This window comes from Pan paniscus, chromosome 6 (genome assembly GCF_029289425.2).
Source record: "Pan paniscus chromosome 6, NHGRI_mPanPan1-v2.0_pri, whole genome shotgun sequence".
Taxonomy (NCBI): Eukaryota; Metazoa; Chordata; class Mammalia; order Primates; family Hominidae; genus Pan; species Pan paniscus.
The window spans coordinates 83,229,112-83,251,440 of record NC_073255.2 but is presented as its reverse complement, the minus strand read 5'-3'; the positions used below and the strand labels follow the sequence as shown (position 1 = coordinate 83,251,440).

General features: G+C 37.5%; 1 protein-coding gene across 1 annotated transcript in view; it reads left to right on the top strand.

Annotated features, from left to right (window-relative positions):
• The window catches only part of LOC134730684 (rasGAP-activating-like protein 1), a 40,856-nt gene extending 19,404 nt beyond the window's left edge, over positions 1–21,452 (top strand). Inside the window, exons 7-8 of the mRNA XM_063605816.1 lie at positions 19,040–19,124; positions 19,450–21,452. Of these exons, the coding sequence (XP_063461886.1) occupies positions 19,040–19,124; positions 19,450–19,516 (152 nt within the window). The 3' untranslated portion in view covers positions 19,517–21,452. The remainder of the gene's footprint in view (positions 1–19,039; positions 19,125–19,449) is intronic.
• The last annotated feature ends 877 nt before the right edge of the window (positions 21,453–22,329 follow it).

The window sequence follows — 22,329 nt, the reverse complement described above, 5'->3', positions numbered from 1 at the left end:
TCCAAGCTGGAGATTAGAAACAAATTTAAAACAGTATGTAATAGGTCAGTTGCTCTTATCAAACTTCCTCTTTTTTAATATCAAGTGAATAGTTTTTCTAATATTATTTTCTGTAATTTACATATGACCAAGACTGATCTTCAGAAAAAGTCAAATGATGTTAGCTTGTGAAGTATGTTAAGAAACTCTAAAGGCACCTAGCCAAATCTCTGTCCACCATATTAAAAGACTTTCATTGACGTCTTAAATTCTACTAGTAATTATTCAATGTAGTGCCTAATTTGAAATGTATTTTCTATTCAAAAGTGTGTATCACAAGAAAAAAATATATATGACTTATCATGTATGCGAACCTAATGTAAATGACATTGCTCCACTCTTTCTTAAGTGTCAACTACTCAAAAACTGTTAAATTTTGGAATCTCAAAGAAGTAGTTTTCAAATGCTCCTTCATGGGGCCTTAGAAGTTCCAGAAGGTGTCTCAAGAACTTCAACTAGAATATCTCCACTTATATTTTCCTCCAAGACTTGGTTTATAGACATTTGTAAGCCACTGGACTAAAAGACAGATAACATTTCAAAATTTGGGTAATGCTAATGGAGGATGAAACAACCATGGGAATGGTCATACAAATGGAAGAACAGGGGAGGAAAGAGCTCAGTAAACAAAAAAACAATATAATATTGACAAATGGGACAAAGATCAATACAGCAAGGAGTGGGAGAAAGGGCATTGAATCTTGGCAATAGACGCCTACTTTGCAAATTTGCTTAAGTTTCCGCAAGACAAAATATCAAATACCTCATTGTTAACTCTCCAGGTTATAGTTGTGCTCACTAAAGTCTAGGAATGACTGCTCCAGTTCGTGTTACAAAATCATGTAACATGAAAATTATGGAAAAAACACTTCACAATCACAAACTATTTAAAATTGGTATAGAGACGAACAATAATCTGGCATGCTTTTCAAATAGACTAAAGCCTAACCTAGCTCCTATGTATGATAAGGGTTCCTTACGTAAAGTAACTATGAAAGTGACTAAATCAATCAGTCTCACCACAGTAATTTTTACTGTGCTTTGCTCATCTAGTGTGAAAGTAAAAATAGTAAGTATATTAAAATTTATTTATGCTCTCAGTTTCTTGGCTGATTCATTCATGATAACTTACTGAACATTTAATATTGGTTACAAATAGGGCATATTTTAATCCAAAGGAAGAAAGCTAAGTAAAGAATAAATTTTGGGGGCCCCCCAAGAAGTTTTCACACCAATGAACATAAATAGGCAAATAAGTATTCTCAATGTGGTATATGATTTATGTTATCATTATATCCTCTAAATCTCTGAGTCAAAAGATAACAACCCTTAATTAATAAATTAATGATACATGGCAAGTACTAAAAGACATAACTTACTGTAATGAATTCTAGTTTTATAACAGAATTTTAAGTATATGATTACAGGGGTGTTTTTCTATCATACCAGGCAAACTTACTTGAATCACTGAGAAGAAAAAATGAATTGTGTATTTTACAAAACAGAGAGGCATTGCAAAATCTAGGATTTTGCTTAGTCTTTCCATTTTTTCAGTTACACATTTAAGTCATTAAGAAATGCATATCTGGCTGGGTGCGGTGGCTCACGCCTGTAATCCCAGCACTTTGGGAGGCTGAGATGGGCAGATCACGAAGTCAGGAAATTGAAACCATACTGGCCGACATGGTGAAACCCCATCTCTAATAAAAATACAAAAATTAGCTGGGCGTGGTGGTGCATGCCTGTAATCCCAGCTACTCGGGAGGCTGAGGTAGGAGAATCACTTGAACCTGGGAGGTGGAGATTGCAGTGAGCCGAGATCACACCACCGCACTCCACCCTGGCGACAGAGCGAGACTCCATCTCAAAAAAAGAAAAAAAATAAAAAAGAAAAAAAGAAATGCATATCCAATATTTAATACTGTGCATAATAGTAAGGCAGCACATAGCCCTAGTTCTGTGGTTCTCAATTGGGATGATTCTGCCCACATGGGATATTTTGCCCACACATTTTTGGTTGTCACAACTGAAAGGAATGTTACAGACATCTGGGAGGTAGAAACCAGAGGTGATGTTAAACCTACAATGCACAAATTATTCTCCAACTGCAAAAGCTATCTGACACCAAAGATCAGTAGTTCTGACACTGAGCAACCCTGTTCTAGTTAAACTTATTTAATATCGAAGTACATTATTTATCAATGATATAATTAAATTTGCCTTGAAATACACTTGAAATTAAAAACTCACTACATAGTTAAATACAAAGAAACCATTTCTCTGTGATAAGAAATTTTCTATTTACAGTCTGGGCGCAGTGGCTCATGCCTGTAATCCCAGCACTTTGGGAGGCCAAGGTGGGCAGATCACAAGGTCAGCAGTTCGAGACCAGCCTGGCCAACATGGTGAAATCCCGTCTCTACTAAAAATACAAAAATTAGCCAGGCGTGGTGGCGGCCATCTGTAATCCCAGCTACTTGGGAGGCTGTGGCAGGAGAATCACTTGAACCCGGGAGGCGGAGATTGCAGTGAGCCAAGACAAAGACATTGTACCCCAGCCTGGGTGACAGAGCAAGACTCCATCTCAAAAAAAAAAAGAAAGAAATTTTCTATTTACATTTACAAACTGTTAAACCGAGAATATTCCTCATGGTGTGTTTCCTGTAACTAGTTGACTAAGGAAGAAAACATTCAGGCTTGGTTAACAGACAGTTCTGCACAATATTCAGACATGGCCTTAAAGTGGACAGTTGTAGCACTAAATTCCTTTTATGGGAGATGCATAAAAGACCATTGTGAAGGGAAATTCATGTAAAGGGCTGAACTTTGAGCGTTTCATCTGGTTATTCATTTTGCTTGGAAGGAAAAGTAGTCAGCCCTGAGAGTCTACAATGATTCACAAGCTGTGACCACTAGTTTGGCTGTATGTTAAGGGACTTAGAAGGAATATGATTGGAAAATTGGTGACAAGGTGGTCTGGGGAAGATGAGTGTTGGTAGAGGATGGCCACAGGAGTGGAGGATTTTAATAATCATGTGGATAGGATGACCAGTTTTTTGGATTCCAGTCATCTTCTTTCTAAGCCACTCCTTTCATTTTCCAATGAGTCCATGAACAAACTGTCCTTTTGGCTGCAATGGAGGCTATCCAAGTGTTAAGCAACACGGACTTTTACGTACCAAGTCCAGCCTGCCACTAGCTTGTCAATAGCCACTACTGAATGCCCGATCTGTCAGTATCAGAGACCAATACTGAGTGCCATCCTCTTTTAAAGACACTCCTTTCCTTTTCCAGTGAACTCATGAACAAATTGGGCAAATACTGAGTGCCCTAATATGGGCTGATCAGCCAACTACCTGGTGGTAGGTTGATTATATTGGGCAGCTTCCATCATGGGAGGGGTAGTGCGTTGTTCCTACCAGAAGAGGCACTACAAATATGGTTTTATTTCCCTGCATGCAATGCTTCTCCCAAAACTGCCATCTGTGGACCTACAGACTACCTTATCCATCATCATTGTATTCTATACAACATTGCTTCTGATCAAGGAACTCACTTCATAGCAAAAAAGGACCATGCTCATGGAATTCACCAGTCTTTCCATGTTACCCAATATCTTGGAGCAGCTGGCTTTATAGAATGATACATTGGTCTTTTGAAGAGTCAATTACAGTGCTAGTTAAGTGGTAATGCCTTGTGGGGCTGGATATTGTATGTGCTCCAAATCAGCATTCAGTATGGCGCTATCCTTACCAAAACAAAGGTTCACGGATGTAGGAATCAAGGGGTGAAAATGGCAGTGGCACCACTCATTAACCCTGGTAATTAATTAGCAAAATTGTGCTTCCTGTTCCCATGACCTTAGGCTTTGCTGATGTAGGGTGTTGCTTTCAAAGGAGAAATGCTTCTACCAGGAGACACAACAATGATTCCATTGAATTGGAAGTCATGACTGCCACCCAGCCACTTTGGGCTCCTCATGACTTTGAATCAACAGGAAAAGAAGTGAGTTATTGTACTAGCTTGCATGATTGATCTTAATTATGGAGGGGAAAATTGGGCTGCTACGACTCAATGGAAACAAGAAAAAATATCTTCAGAATACAAGGAATTCCTTAGAGAATCTCTCATACTACCATGTTCTATGATTAAAGTTATTGGAAAACTACAAGAACTAAATTCAGGCGTGGGGTAGGGTTAGGAGATTCACTGCAAATAGGGAAAAGAGCACCTTCTTTGGGTGATGGAAATATCACAATTGTGGTGGTGACTACACAATTATATAACAATTATCAAAACCCATCCAACTGTCCACTTAAAATTGTTGAATTTTATTTTATGTAAATATTACCTCAATACAGTTGAATTAAAAAAAAATTTTCCTATGACAGCAAAGATTCCTAATGTTGAAAAACAAAGACCAGAGAGAACATAGTTATAGTATATATCCCCAGAGAGGTATTTGTGTTTCAACTTCAAAAACAAAAACAAAACTCATAAAAATACATATATTTATTCATCCTTTTATTCAACAAATAGCTTTTTAGCATAAGTCATCCATCATGCAAAGCTTCAGATGCTGGAGCTATGTCAGTGGAAAACAAAAATACAAAGCAAAAACATGAAACAAAACATCAATAACAAAAAGACTGTCCTTAAGGAGCTTACAATTAGTTAAGGGAGATAGATAATTAAATGAATAAGTAAAATAAATTCTATGACCTTGATAGTGATAATTCTCAGAGCTATGTCTAGCTCATCCATAGTACTATATAGGTTTTTATAGGATATATTTTGATATTACCTTCATTTGTTGCTCAAGTGTTCTATCTCTACTGAATTTTTCCCCCTCTTTCTTGCCTACTTTTAACTCATATGAACTCCAAGTTGCCTCTAAGCTGTAAGATAGACATAGATAAATCAATGAACCAACGTAACACTGATAAAATTAGACTTTTTCTGGTTTAATTCTACTAAAGTCCTAAGTGCCGAGAATATAATAAGTAGCAAGTACCCCCATGTTTTGAAATGAGATATAATATAGTATACCATTATGCAAACACTACCCAAGTGGTGTCTCAAAAATCAGTTTTGTGATCATTAACCTATTTCAATAGTATCAAATGCTTGAGGTCAAAAACTGGACTAACAATCACTTAAAAATCTGCCCCATAAAGGTAGGCTTCCTATCACAGACCAGGTGAAGTCAGGAGAAAGGCATTTTAGGCACCAAGGGAGGGAGTTATTTTGAGAAATAATTTGGATTGCTTAAGCATCTTTCTCTCCTTGATCACAGAGCAGGAACTCTTCCCCAAAACTTCACGCTGAGTGAGAGGGGCTTTAGGACATGATTCTGACTGCTTGATATGTGTCCCAAGAAGCTTGATGGGGCAAAAAGGCTGGTTTTGACTTAATAGTGAAGGAGAGAGTGAAAGGCTCTGACTGGATTATCTGCCAGGCAGGAGGGTTCACAGAGGTGACCACTGTTACATCAAACTGCTCCCTGCCTACCCTCCTGCCCCCACAAGCTCCCCAGAGGTATGTGTTTCCTCTGGATTGGATGTGGACCCTGTGGGAGGGAGCCAGCATAGGAGCCATTTTAAAAGGCCCCACAAAATGCTGGATACATAATAAAACTGGCCAGCTGGAAGAGACATAAGGGGTAGAGACAGTTTTACTTGCTAGCAGTTATATTCTGATGCTAGTGTACCCTGGCAGGTGTCCAAATGCTGAATGCTTTTATCATGTTGTGCTTTCATAGGTTTCTCAGAGACCCTCCCACTGAGAACTACTAACTGTGACTACCTAAATGAGGGCAAAGCCATCCCACCCTCCAGCTGCTTACCTGCCCCCCTCAGCTCTGCACCAGACAGCACTCTGCAGGCATCCTTCCATTCAGCTCTCAAGGTTGCCGCATGAAGCCCAGTTGGATGGGGTCCATTTTTAAATGACAACAGACCACCTCTTCAAAATCAACCCTTTTACATACTTTCATAGTATAAAACCAGTTTTTGAACCACCCCCTCGGAAATCCCTATATAATTATTCTAACCACTCATGTAAGAATATAGAAGAAACCACCTATTGTTTTGTTTTTGGCCTTAGACCTCAGCTGAAGCTGAAGCAGAAAGAATTCCATTTTTAAATTGTGTTAATAAACAAGCAAATTGTAATATTTAAAGTATCTGTGCAGAAATAAGAACAGACAGATATCAAGAAAGAAAAAAATCAACAAAGCTTGGGTATAGAGAAAAAGGAGACATGAAAATCCAGTATGACTAATGATTGGAGTTTGAGATGCTAAAGGAAATGATGGTAAGATTTCTGGATAAATATAATAGTCTTTTATTCACTTTCTCTCCACACATCCCACGAAAATGCAACAGAGCATTAAAAAGTTAATATCTTATAAAGACAAAGGGAATAGGACAGAGTAGTAAATGTTATGGTCACTCTGCAAAAGTGGGAGGGAGCCCCACTCCAGGTTTGGTTTGGATATTGAGACTAATCACACCACATGCTGACACCAAGAGGGTATGAAAAGTTTATGACTTACATAATTAAGGTCTCTAGGGAAAGCAGGACAGGCCTCTCAAGCAGGTCTGAAGTGGTTTGAGAGAACAAAGAAGGAAGTCAGGCCTGAGTTTTTGTTGTGGTTAAGGTGAGGTAACAGGTTGAGGATTCCCACACGTATGGGCTGGGACTCTGTGGTTTATATCTCCTGATAGCACCTGAGAAGGGAGCACCCAGGCCTATTTAGCAGCTTGCCTGTGTGTAGACAGCAGGGAAAGAAGAGGGGATGAGGCTCAAAAGCTACCAGCAGACGTAGAACAATGGAGTCAGATTTCTCATTACAGAAGACATATTTCAACAACTTTTTCAAACAGAAAATAGTTGGAAGATTGGTAAATACCTTAGCTGGAGGGAAAACAGAGCTATTTTCAAGCAGAGTGGAAATTCTGATTAAAAGTGAGGGAGTTTGAAATACAGAAATCCCGAGAGGCACATAGCAGAAACTATTCAGGCAGGAGTGAGGTTTACACTTTTCAACAGCAATTTATTGGAGCCCAGGACCAGTGAGCTAAAGCTTTTGAGAGGTGGAAGGAAAATGATTTCCAAATTACTAATCAACTGTGAGAGCAGGAAAAAGTGGTTTCAGACATTCAAGGTAAAACAATTTATCTACCATGATGACTTCTCTTAGGAACCTACTGGAAGGTGTACATCAGTTAAACAAAGAGAGGTCAAAGGAAAAAATACGTTTTCAAGTCCTGAAGAGTAAGAAATTCCAATTGGAACTAGAATAAGGACGTGCTCTGAGAAGTAAAAGAAAGAGGAAGAAGGAGGAAAAGTGACAGGGAGGAAGAAGAAAAAGAAAGGAAGAAAGAGAGAAGGAAGAAGAGGAGGGAGGGATGGAGGGAGTGAGAGGGAGGGAAAACCAAAGGCTGATGTGCTTGAGCATTTTCCAGTCATGTTGGGCTATATGAGGGGAAAGAGTGATACTACTACATGGAAAAGCTAAGAGAAGAAAAATCTTAAGAAATTATCATCAGGAAAAAAAGTTCCATGAGAAAGGAAATACAATTTTTTTACATCATTTAACGGTGAATAATACTTATAGTCTCATAGCAATATAAACATTGACTTTTGATTTAACCAAACATTACAATGTAATTATAACAGAAAGATGGAAGAAGCAGAAATAAGAGCGTGGTAAAAGAATGCCAGATCCTCAGCTACCATATCAGAGAGCCAGTACACACTAAAAAAAAAAAAAAAAAGAAAAAAGCACCACTAAAATAGCCTAATACAATACCATTCAGGACATAGGCATCAGCAAAGACTTCATGACTAAAACACCAAAAGCAATGGCAACAAAAACCAAAATTGACAAATAGGATCTAATTAAACTAAAGAGCTTTTGCACAGCAAAATAAACTACCATGAGAGTGAACAGGCAACCTACAGAATGGGAGAAATTTTTTGCAATCTAGCCGTCTGACAAAGGGCTAATATCCAGAATCTACAAATAACTTAAACAAATTTACAGGAAAAAAAAATTAAAAAAAAAACAACCTCATCAAAAAGTGGGAGAAGGATATGAACAGACACTTCTCAAAAGAAGACATTTATGTGGCCAACAAACATATGAAAAGAAGCTCATCATCACTGGTCATTAGAGAAATGCAACTCAAAACCACGATGAGATACCATCTCATGCCAGTTAGAATGGTGATCATTAAAAAGTCAGGAAACAACAGATGCTGGCAATGATGTGGAAAAGTAGGAACGCTTTTACATTGTTGGTGGGAGTGTAAATTAGTTCAACCATTGTGGAAGGCAGTGTAGCAATTCCTCAAAGATCTAGAACCAGAAATACCATTTGAGCCAGCAATCCCATTACTGGGTATATACCTAAAGGATTATAAATCATTCTACTATAAAGACACATGCACACATATGTTTATTGCAGCACTGTTCACAATAGCAAAGACTTGGAACCAATCCAAATGCCGATCAATGACAGACAGATAAAGAAAATGTGGCACATATACACCATGGAATACACAGCCGTAGAAAAAGGATTAGTTCATGTCCTTTACAGCGACATGGATGAAGCTGGAAAACATCATTCTCAGCAAACTAACACAAGAACAGAAAACCAAACACTGGATGTTCTCACTCATAAGTGGGAATTGAACAAAAAGAACACATGGACACAGAAAGGGGAACATCACACACTGGAGCCCAGGGTGTGGGGGGCTCAGGGAGGGATAGCATTAGGAGAAATACCCAATGTAGATGACGGGTTGATGGGTGCAGCAAACCACCAGGGCATGTGTACCTATGTAACAAACCTGCATGTTCTGTGCATGTATCCCAGAATGTGAAACATGTTATATATACATACATATATATATATATAATGCCTAATACAGTCATGCTTTGCATAACAATATTTCAGTCAATGATGGACCACATATATCATGGTGGTCTCAAAAGATTATAATGGATCTAAAAAATTCAAATTGCCTGGTGTCATAGCTTTTTTAAGTTTGTAGCACAATGCATTACTCATGTACCGCACTGTCAATCCTATAAAAGTATACCACACACAATTACAGTACAGTACATATTACTTGATAATGACAATTAACAACTATTTTACTAGTTTATGCATTTACTATATTTTTATCATTATTTTAGAGTGTATTCTTTATACTTACAAAAAACAAAGTTAACTGTAAACCAGCCACAGGCTGGTTCTTCAGGAGGTATTCTAGAGGAAGGCATTGTTATCATAGGAGATGACAGATCTATGCATGTTATTGCCCCTGAAAATTCTCCAGTGGCACAAGATATGGGGTGGAAGACAGTGATATTGATCATCCTGACCCTGTGTAGGCCTAGGCTAATGAGTGAATATCTTGCTTTTTAACAAAAATGTTTTTTTAAAAACTTAAAAAATATAAAATACTTATAGAATAAGAATATAAAGAAAAAAATTTACAGCTGTACAATGTGTATGTGTTTTAAGCTAAGTGTTATTACAATAAGAGTTAAATTGTTTTAAATATTAAAAAGTTTATGAAGTAAAAAACTTACAATAAGCTAAGGTTAATTTATTATTAAAGAAATAAATTTCTAAAAAATGAATTTAGCATAGCTCAAGTGTACAGTGTTTATAAAATCTACAGTAGTGCAGGTCAGTAGTCTTAGGCTTTCACATGCTCTCACCACTCATTCATTGATTCTCCCAGTGCAACTTCCCGTCCTGCAGGCTCCACTCACGGTAAGTGCCCTACACAGGTGCACATTTTTTATCTTTTATATCATATTTTTGCTGTACCTTTTCTATGGCTAGCAATGTTTAAATACACAAATACATACCATTGTATTACAATTGTCTACAGAATTCAGTATGGTAGCATGCTGTACAGGTCTGTAGCCTAGGAGCAATAGACTATACCATATAGCATATAGAATAGGTGTGTAGTAGCCTATACCATCTAGGTTTGCGTAAGTGCTGTCTATAGTGTTTGGACAAGGAGGGAGTTGCTTAATGACTCATTTCTTTTTTTTTTCTTTTTTTTTGTGTGACGGAGTCTCGCTCTGTCCTCCAGGCTGGAGTGCAGTGGTGCGAACTCGGCTCACTGCAAGCTCCGCCTCCCGGGTTCATGCCATTCTCGTGCCTCAGCCTCCCGAGTAGCTGGGACTACAGGCGCCCACCATCATGCCTGGCTAATTTTTTTTGTATTTTTTAGTAGAGACAGGGTTTCACCATGTTAGCCAGGATGTTCTCGATCTCCTGACCCCATGATCTGCCCGCCTCGGCCTCCAAAAGTGCTGGGATTACAGGCATGAGCCACCGCGCCCGGCCAATGACTCATTTCTTCGGAGCATATCCCCAGTGCATGACTGTATTTAGAAATATGAATGCAAGATAGCAGAGTAGGAGATACCAGTCTTTATCCCTTTATCCTCCCCCCCACACATATACATATACATAGACACATGCATATGTATGTATACACATACACATAGACAGCTATTCACAAACCAAAATAGCGTGGAGTGGGCTCAAGGGCTGATTAAAGAATCTACAACAACACAGTGAAAAAAAAATTTTTTTTAAAAGAGAATTTCCACATGGAAAGGATTGCTGATAAGATTGACATGCCTGAGACACCAGGAGCAATGGAGAAAGGTGAGGCTATCAGTATCAGCCACATGGCAGCAGCCACCATGTTCCCAGCAGTCTGCTCAGTAGAGTGGCATCTCTTGCCACTGAGGTAACCAACAGCCATTCCCACCAGGGAACCTGAGAGGGAAACTTGACTGCACACCCCTCATGCTCCAGGACCAGCTGCTGTTGACCTGCTTTGAGAAAGGAGCTACCACCTCTCCCAACCTCTTACGTGTCAGGAGTCCCAGCTGCTCTAAGTAACCACAGTACAGACCCAGGCTGTGTGGTAGCACTGGGCCTGCTGCCGTCTTAGACATCAGAACCATTGCACGTGGGGCCCCAGAGCCAAGTACTCACTGTGCGGCCCATGCCCTGGGTACCACCTCAGCCCTGTAGAGAGCCAGGCCTTCCTAAGGATCTGTGACTTCCATCATATGACTAACACTGCAGCAGGTGCCAGCACCTTAGGTACTAGGGCCATCACAGGCCTGGACACAAGAGCTCACCATTAGTGCTGTGTTTTGGACCTCAGCTCTGTGCACCTCATCAAATGCCGGTGAAACATCATTATTTCCTCGTATGCAAACATCAAAAGAAAGATGACCCAGAATTTTTGAGTGTGGGAAGAGAAGCTGCTGGGGGGTATAATTTAGCAAAATATTTCTAAAGATTGTAAGTCATAAATGTACCTTTAAAATCCAACTCGCAGCATTTGTCCCATGGAAATAATTAGAAATACACACAAAAAAGTTATTCTTCATGTGTTTTCAGAGAGTGGACATTTCCCATTTTCTTCTTTCTGTGATCAGAAAGGATAGGCATTCTCTACATTTTTGTTTGCTCCTGGGATTTTTCTCTCGCTCTAATGTTAAACACTGAATAGCCTACAGAATTTTAAAAGACTCATCATATGTTCATCATTATGAAATTCTTGTGAGATCATTTATTGTGAAACAATTTTCCTAGGTAGTGTGGTTGCAGAAGGAATGTGAATTTCTCTTCGTTCTGAAATTCTCTTAAGGACTTAGATGGATAGGGTTATTGCATCTGTACTGAGTTCATTGCTCTAGATTTTTTTAAAAATCAGTATTGTATGAGCTTATGGCTTGTTATTAAGATTTAACCTAATGGTCAATTCTTGTGGAAGGAATTGGCATTTCTATTTTCAATCATAGGGATAATTTATACTGTCATATTAATCCCTTATCCTAGCCAGTGAAAAATGGATATACTCATTAAACAACAGAACTTTCACTACTTAAATTTAACTATGGCTACTTTCATAGGAAAAAAACCAAGCGTCTACTCCTCTCATATTGCGGGTATGACAAGAATAACACCTATTTGCTTTTCGCGCATCTGCTCCTTCAGAACAGAGGCAGTGTCTACTTGGTTTTGTATCCAATGTACACTGTACATAGTCATAGCATGGTTTCTAGTGCCTATTATGCTAATAAAATATATGGAATAAATGTTTGTTGTTCATAGTGTCACACACAAGTGTTAGAGAAATATGGAAATTATGAGTAAACAAAGATAAATGTTTGCTATGTTTTATGTCATCCTCAACATAACTGTTGATGTCATAAATATGTTTTCCTAACCTCCTCCCTCTCTTACCTCCTACAGAAGATACAGTGCTAGCAATTCTATCTAACAATAGCAATAATTAATTCACACTATAGTGCACAATTGTAAGTGCCAGACATTGTGTAAAGCATTACAAATGCATAATCTCATTTCATGGTTACCCTATTCCTATGAAGAAAATGTTATTAATATCTACATTATACACACAAGGAAAATGGGATTGAAAAGAGAGACACCCAATGACCAACAGGTATTAGATGGCCAAACTGGAAAACAATCTAGCATATTTAATTACAAAAGCTGCATGCGCAAGTTCTACCCCAAATCACTTCTTGTATTGTATATTTTATAATTCCATCTTTTTCTCTATTTTCATTGCCATGAGATTCAATTTCAGATCATTGGTCCTCTAGATCACTGCCATCAATTGTTAAAGGACATTTCCTAAAATGTCAAATGATCATAATACTCCTATTAATAATATATATCAATGGGTGGTAAAAAAAAATCAGATAAAACCCATATTTCCACCTTGGTAAACGAGATACTTTATTATTTCCATCTCACATACATCTCCAGTCTCTGCCTTGTACTTAACTTACCTACATGCTACAGTTCTATCTTTCCCTAAAATATCCACAGTATGCTATACTCCATTTAAGCTGTGTAAGTTATGCATTAGAATTACCACTTCACAGATAAGGATATTGAAGTACCAGCAGGTTAGATACATTGCCCAAGCCACCTTACATTTTACTGGTTGAACCATAATTTAATTTAATTAATTAATTAATTAATTTACTTATTTATTTATTTTTAAGACAGAGTCTTGCTCTGTCGCCCAGGCTGGAGTGCAGTGGTGTGATCTCGGCTCACCGCAATCTCTGCCTCCCGAGTTCACGCCATTCTCCTGCCTCAGCCTTCTGAGTAGCTGGGACTACAGGCACCTGCCACCACGCCCGGCTAATTTTTTTATTTATTTTTTATTATTTTATTTTATTTTATTGTATTTTTAGTAGAGACAGGTTTCACCATGTTAGCCAGGATGGTCTCGATCTCCTGACCTCGTGATCCGCCTGCCTTGGCCTCCCAAAGTGCTGGGATTACAGACGTGAGCCACCACGCCCGGCCAGAACCATAATTTTAATCAATGAAAACTTTGATTCCCAATCCTATGTTTCAAACCAGTTTACCACAAGGCAAACATTAAATAACTAAAGCTAAGGTTTTTTTCTTCTTCAGCCCTATCTAGTTTTAATCCTCTCATCCAGAAGGCCAGGCTCAATGTCCAAATATTTATCAACAAGGAAGACAAAGTAACCTATCTAATCACCACATCTTACCTTGAAGTTTCCCATACCATCAAAATTTTTATTGCCAAGTTTATTGAATGCCCTTATCTTTGTATTTATAATAAATGAAAAGAATGCCACTTTAAAGCAAAGACAACATACATCTACTTTAATTGATTTTCTGTTAACCAAGAATTAATTTACAAAGCAAATTGAATTAGAGGATATTTTAACAAAATATAGGGACAAGATACAGGCACAAAGAAGACACATTAGTTAGTGGACCTACAATCAAGAATATCTTCTATTTGGAAGAAATAAAAACAATTTCTTGATATTGCCACAATCAAGAACATAATCTATTTGGAAGAAATGAAAACGATTTATTGATATTGTTTACTTTTTCCATCTAATCTGAACTGAAGCTGAAAACACACCAGATTTTTTTTTCCAACAACAGCATATGCCAATGTCTATTATCCAGCTTCCTTGAGCACTAATTTTAAACAATCCATTTTATCTTTAGTGAAAAACTTGACATGTTATTTAAAACAATCTCACAAAAAAATTAATTCAGCCCAACAAAATATATATTTTTCTCATTACTATTGCAGTGTTATCTTTTCTGTATATTGTGTTTAAAGTCTAATTCTGAAGTTTGTGTGAATGCTTAGCCAAGAGATGCTGTGTAAATAAAAGTTTTCAAGATTATAGTTACTTTGGGTGACGGGTTAAAATAGTTTATGCATTCTCATTGGGTGTAATAGCATAATAAGATAAAATATCCCAAAATTATATTAAAAATAGATATAATCCAAGTTACTATTTCCAACAGAAATTCACTAACTTTATATGATGCTTCTTCCAGCAACTAAATGAAGGAAGCACACACAACTACATAATAGAAATGATGTAATGATTAATGGGTTGAAAGGAATAGGAGAGTGTGACTCATCAGTGAAGATACATTTTTTTTTTAATTTTTTTTTTTGATAATTCTTGGGTGTTTCTCACAGAGGGGGATTTGGCAGGGTCATGGGACAATAGTGGAGGGAAGGTCAGCAGATAAACAAGTGAACAAAGGTCTCTGGTTTTCCTAGGCAGAGGACCCTGTGGCCTTCCGCAGTGTTTGTGTCCCTGGTTACTTGAGATTAGGGAGTGGTGATGACGCTTAACGAGCATGCTGCCTTCAAGCATCTGTTTAAGAAAGCACATCTTGCACCGCCCTTAATCCATTTAACCCTGAGTGGACACAGCACATGTTTCAGAGAGCACAGGGTTGGGGGTAAGGTCACAGATCAACAGGATTCCAAGGCAGAAGAATTTTTCTTAGTACAGAACAAAATGAAAAGTCTCCTATGTCTACTTCTTTCTACACAGACACGGCAACCATCCGATTTCTCAATCTTTTCCCCACCTTTCCCGCCTTTCTATTCCACAAAGCCGCCATTGTCATCCTGGCCCATTCTCAATGAGCTGTTGGGCACACCTCCCAGACGGGGTGGTGGCCGGGCAGAGGGGCTCCTCACTTCCCAGTAGGGGCGGCCGGGCAGAGGCGCCCCTCACCTCGCGGACGGGGCGGCTGGCCGGTTAGGGGGCTGACCCCCCCACCTCCCTCCCGGACGGGGCGGCTGGCCGGGCAGAGGGGCTCTAATGAAGATACATTTTAAGGAAAGAGCAAAGGGTGGATTGAATTAAGGAGCTGTAATTTAATAGCTGTCATTTCTGAAGCTTACAGAATCTTTACCGTAAAAAAAATGAAATTGTAAAAAAGGTTGTTGATGAAGTCAGCAGATCCAAGCTCAAATTTTTTGAATGGAAAAAGGGAAAGAGAGTGAAAGGATGTGACAGAGAATATGTGCAGTGACAGATTAGTATATTATACACACACACACACACACACACATATATATATGTATATTATATGATAAAGTTCTTATTCAAAATAATTTTGGAACAGGTCTCTTCTGGTTGTATTTTCCCAAAGACCAAATTTGAAATTCATCTGTGACCTGTGGAGTATGGTGGTACCTCAACTCTATTTGCTTAAACTCTATTCACAATATAATTATCAAGAAGGGAAGTAAAAAAAGGAGCGGCTCACAGATGTAAAAGGAGAATATGGGTCTGGTAGTTAGGATATAAAAACTGCTTAAATTCTGTTTTCAATAACATGTTACCCATTTATAATTTATCAAAGTCCTACCCTCTGTCACCATATTAGGCATTTCATGATTTAAGTAAAAGTTTTTTATGTTCTTCCCCTACAGAACCTGACGTTATTATTTCCCATTTTGCTATGTAGATTACAAGCCTGAGCATAGTCGTTTAGCAACTAAAACAATACCAGCAGTTTACTATGTAAGTTTGTTATAAATAATTTTTTGACTACTGAAAAATTAATGCTAGTGTTTTCCTTTTCCTTTATGATATAGTTTTCCTCTAAAGTAAGACTTTACTGTGAACCAAGTCATTTCAAAAAGAAAAATCTCATAATGGCTTAAATATAGATACAATGCAGGTTGAGAGTGGAAGAATACAATATTTATTTTAAATATAGATATAATGCGGGTTAGGAGTGAAATAATACAATATGTGTGATGTGTGGGATGAATAATATGTTGAATAATATTCTCATATTTGATGAAAAGCCTCGGTGAGCGCTAGTAAATTTTTGTTCTGTGAGAGACATTACATGAATAATGATTATGTAAGGAATCTTTAACAACAAACTTAGAGATGAGTCAATGACCTATGGATTGCAGACCCTCCATTCAAGATGACCCTCCTATTGCCTTGCCTAACTCCCTCTCTTAGACTTATTTATCTCTATAGTATGCATCACCTTCTAATATACCATAACATTTACTCATTTGCATTTCTTATTCTGTTGACTCCCTCACCAATTATAGAATGTATCAGAGGGATATATTTGTAGAATGAATGAATGTTTTCATAGAGTGGATAAACAAAGATATAATTGAACAAGCCCATTTCCCTCTTTTTTAAATTTTGTGGCTATATTATGGACTGAGTCTTTGCAACCCCCCAAAATTAATATGCCCTAATTCCTAATGGATGGTATTTGGAGATGGCTTTTGGGAGGAAATTCTGGTTAGATTAGGTCATGAGGGTGGGGCCCTTATGATTGGATTATTGAATTTATAAGAGGTGAAAGAACTCCCTCTTCCCTCTCCTTCTTCCCCTTCTCCTCTGCTCTTCTCCCCCTCCCCCTCCTCCTTTCTACTCTTTTCCCCCTTCCTCTCTCTCTCCCTCCCTCCATGAACAGGCACAGGGGAAAGGCCTTATGAGGATACAAGGTAGCTGTCTGCAAGCCAGGGAAGAGCCCTCACCAGAAACTGAAACCTATTTTGTTATGGCCGTCCAAATAGACCAATACAGGCCACAAGGCCCCAAATAGTTGAGAGTCAATATGTGCTTGATGTGTCAATAAGTATGATGTGTGGGATGAATAATATTCATTATGTTGAATAATATTCTCATATTTGATGAAAAGCCTTGGTGTGCTCTTAGTAAATTTTTGTTCTTCCAGAGACATTATATGAATTATGATTATGTAAGGAATCTTTAACAACAAACTTAGGGTACCTATTTTCTCCAGTTTATTTTTGGAAAGAAAATGCATTAAATCAAAGTTAAAGGAAATAATTTACATTCATGTCAAAATTTATTGCATTTACTTATATTTAGATGAAAATGCAAACTCTAATGCCTGTTTATATCTTTATCGTGCCATCTTTGAAAGGTTTTTATTCAAGAACATGGTGACTTTTTTTGCAACATTCATATATAACTAGAAGAAAATTACTTAAATTGACTAATTCCAAAAAACAAAATGCATAAATAAGAAAGGAGAACTATAACAAATTGCTTAATATATATTCCAAACATGTATCATGTATAAATAAATTTAACATATAAATAGCTTGAGATTTTTATCTAAATATGAAAATGGAAACACAGGAAGCTGCCTTTTAGGTACATATGACATACTGAATATAAGCATAAAAGTAATAAAATTTCTTCAGGAGAGAGGAAAGAGGACCAAATGAAAATTTTTAAAAAACATAAACTGGAAAATTCATTTTCTAGAAATGACATATGAATTCAAGTTATTTCCTTTCAAATAAACAGATAATTAACCTTTGTTAATGGTCAAATATCATTCTTAAACATAAAACCATGCTCTTAGGTGGCAAACTTGAATGCTTTATAGACCAGTAGGGTCAAATGGCTGTTCTTCCTTTTTATTTGTGTTTTGGTTTTATAAAGAATTTTGGGGATAGAATTCATCATCATAATATTTTTCAAAAGGAATCTCAGGTAGAAATTGAAATGAAACATAGAGTACAGTTAACTTCCATTTAGTTACCCGTGTACTGTAATATATGTATTATGGTGGCTATTGGTGCTTCTCAGACTTCTCGAGGTTATTCTTTGTTCCTCTCTTTCTGGGACATGACAGAATTTCATGTACCCGCCCTTGTGAAGTTAAATATAGCTTTGTGAGTTGCTGTAGCCAATGATTTATGTGTGGAATTGTTTTGTGTCACTACCAAGGATGAAGATTTTAGGTGCCAGCATGCGATCCACTATGTTCACTTCCCACTTCCTTAGCAATTAGTCACATTCAGATAGTTGATTCTCCATCATCCTTCATTCCTGAGTAAGGATAGCAGAGCAGAGCCTCCAGCTGACTCTCAATAGATACGAAGAACAGGAGAGAAATAAACCATTGTTTTATAAAGCCACTAGTGTTTGGGAATTGTTTGTTGCCGCAGCACATTCTAACCTATCCTAAGTAATGCAGAAATTGTTACTTTAAAATGTGCACTGTTAGTCATAAAAGTAAAGTATGTAATCTTAGCTTAAAGTTTAGCTTTCTGGCAGGAAGGAAACTGTCATGGTATAAAGGAGGATGTGGTGCTCATCAAATCCTTTCAATTGAACTCAGGGAAAGAAAACATTGAGAAGTGTCAAGTTTTCCTTATATCAAGAAGATGAAGGGATCAATCAGATAAAAGTGCTCAAAATAGGGGATTTGGCTGTTGACTTGCAAAAGTTATAGAGGGCTCCATGGAAAGTTTTCAGAGAATGGAGAGTATAGAATATAAAGTCAGAAAAAAAAAGTATAGAGCTAAGTGGGAATCAAAGCCTGGGAATGAAGGATAATAGTAGTTCTGGCTGTTTGTGGTGTGTAAAATATGGAGGAACAGAGGGTATTTGAAATAATACAGATGGTCTAAGGAAGACAGTTGTCTCATTAGAGATAGTGGTAAATTATCCTATTACAGATTATTACAATGGTCTAAGGAAGATAGTTTTGGAAAGGCTGTGAGTATTGAGGTAAAGGGATTCGGGTGTTTCCAGGGCCATATAGAATTCTGAGACTCACATATGACTTTTGCAGATGGAGAAATCATGGCTGCAGAAGAGGAATCTTGCTCCTGCCATCAGGCATTCTCTAGACATCCCCAAACGAAGTCTGAAAAGAGGTGATTCTACTAAGCATATCAGTTCACTCTGCACTTCTGCTGAAAAAGCCCTGTATGCTCCTTGAGGGAAAATCGTTTCCAAGCACATGGGCATGACCTTGACCACTGCTAACGGTATAGTAGAGGTCTCCCCTTGTGACCCTTCCTTCTATCTTATGTTACTAATATTCATGTACAAGTTTTATCTCTCTTAATGGACGATAGGATTCTTGAATGAATATCTGGAGTCTGATTTATTTTTAAACTTATCATTATAGTGTCTGAAATGTGGTACAGAAAATACTCATTCTTTAATTCAATCAGTAAAATGCCTGTTTTTTTTCAGGTACTGTGATAAACACTGGGAAAACAACAATGGACAAGCAACACTACGTGACCATGATAATCATTAAGTTGAAATCTAGTAAAGAAAAAAGATGCATAAAATGGCATTTCTAGTATCGTATAGTGAAAAAGCGGATGAATAGACACAATGAGAACACATTTGGAGTGTGGAGTCAAACCCAAATTGGGAGGTCAGGAAAGGTTTCTGAGAGATGTTGAGTCATTAATAAAATGAGAAGTTATCCTGACTCTGTGTGTGTGTGTGTGTGTGTGTGTGTGTGTGTGTGGCGTGTGTGTGTGTGTGTGTGTGGTGTGTGTGTGTGTGTGGTAGTGGTAGTAGTAGTAGCAGTAGTAATGATGGTGGGGTAAGATTGGGCAAAAAGTATTCTACTGTGGAATGATGGAGAGGTGGTGCCAAATGCAAAAGGCCACAGATGGAAGACGGCATGAATTACGCATGAATTATGCAAGAAGCATACAAGAAATGAGGCTGGGAAGTTTAAAAAGGCACCTCATTTAAGGGTCTTTTGATATTATTTTAACAAACTTGGAAGTTTCCTAAGGAATTTGTTGCAGAATTTTGAGCTGAAAGTGACAAAATCAGATTTGTACTTAAAGAAAATCACTTTTGCATCGGGTGTTGGACTGAAATAGCGAAAGGCCAAGAGCACTGGGATCAGTATGGAGAGTAATGTTTACATAAATTTCATCCAGAAAAGATTCCAATTTCCAATGATACGAATGTATTGAGAATATTCCAATTTAAATTTGTCAACTGAAAGGCACGTGGACTTAGGTGAGTTGCCTTAGACTTTATTATGTTTTTTTCTCCTAGGGCTATTTTGTCTGTTTAGGGTTTGTTGAAATTAAATTACATAGGGTCCAAAATAATCTAATTAATAATGGAACAAAAATATATAACATTGAGACTAGATACAGGGAGGATTTCCATTGAGCTTGGAATAAGTGCTGAGATAATTTTGCTTACATGACGGAATTTTAAACATCCTCCCTCACTGGACACCAACATTCCAATTCTAAACCTCATCTGCAGTCTGCATTTCACTCCCTTGGCCTCTTGGTTTATTCTCCTCGGTTGTTTCTGGGAGTGCATCTCTCTCCCATAAAATTTTGATGTATTTTGACATCGGTCTAATTTTTATGTCCCATATTTCAGATATTTGAACATACTAGGTTCTAAATATTGCAGAAATATATAGAAAACAACAAAGCAGAACATTTTTAACCCCTAAAGATTTTCTTGATGATTCAAGTCCCAGGGGTGTTTTGGTTCATTTAGGCTGCCGTAACAAAATACCTTACACTAGGTAATTTATCAGTAACAGAAAGTTATTGCTCACAGTTCTGCAGGCTGGGAAAGCCAACAAGGTACCAGCAGATTTGGTGTCTGGTGAGAGGTTTTTCTGCTTCATAGAGAATGTCTTCCACACTGTGGAAGGGATGAATAAGCTCTCTTGGGCCTCTTTTGTAAAGATACTAATTCCATTTAAGAGGGATTTTTCAACATATGAATATTGGAGGGATACAAACATTCAGATCATAGAATGAAGACTACTTCTGAGTAACGATAGTAAGCAACCATTACATAAAGGAAAACCTATGATTTGTTAAATGATGAATTGTTCTAATTTAAAAAACAATAGATGATTGTAAATTGATTTCTGAGAGCAAACTATTTTTGGCACATCCATATGAGGTAAAGGAAGAATAATTGGATCGTTGGTTTGTCTTAAATAATTGCACGTGGAGATCTGTCTGAAAATATTGCTCAGCTAAATGCCCTGTCACTTGTGCTAATTTGAAGTGGTATTTCTGAATTTTAAATAATACAATATAAAAAGGCCCTGAAAAGCTAAAATTGTTGTATTCAAAATGACTTGTAATTTAAATGAATGCCTATTTTGTATTTGAATACGTACTGTTTCTATAAACAAAATATGGAATTTTTTATTGAGTGGCAGTGAATAAGACCTAAAGTCACAATCTTCTGTTTGTGCAAACATTATTTTGAGGTAAGTCCATCTCAATGGAATGTAACATAGAGCTATAAGAACAAAATACTATCACTGAATCATAGCACCATTGAAATACATTACACCATATTAAATCACCCTCTGGTTTTGTGAAATATAAGCAAAAAGTAATGAATTGAGATAAAGCCAAATAAAAAGAAAAAATATCTGTGAAAATCCAAAAGCAGAAGAACAAAGTAACTGCTTAGAATGCATCAGAGGTAAAATAACTGCTGTAAAAAGATCCTGTAATCAGCATAATTATTTTTCCGCATGATCAGAACATTCACCCTGGTCCCTATTTTAAGAAGACTCTACTTATCATATCCATCTCTAAATGCACCATATCCCCTCTTGAAAAGCCTTTCTGAAATTGATTATTGCTTTAAGATGAAATGCTGAATTCTGGAACTTTCACACAGGAAATTTTTCCCCAGTGTTACCATACCCACCTACTTTCTGCCCACATCCACACAGTTGCACAGGAATGGTGATAAACACCATAAACAGAGCCTCACTAACTGATCTCACTTCAAATTTATGATCATTAAACCAAGAGGTGCCTCACTGCTGCCCATGAAAACACTACAGTGCATGAACCACATGGGCTTTCACGGTCCTAGATGGCTATTTTAGACTTTTACCTCTGTCCTTGAACAATTTCCATCCTCTTTATTCTCAGCTCATGACCATAATTTCTATTTCTGATAGAAAAAAGAAGCAATCGGAAGATAATTCCCTCAAGTAATTACCTTCGTATCTACCCACCGAGTATCAGTGCTCCCATATTCTACCTTTCTCCTGTTACTATTAATGAACTCTCCTGGCTCCTATTTATGGTCAATCCC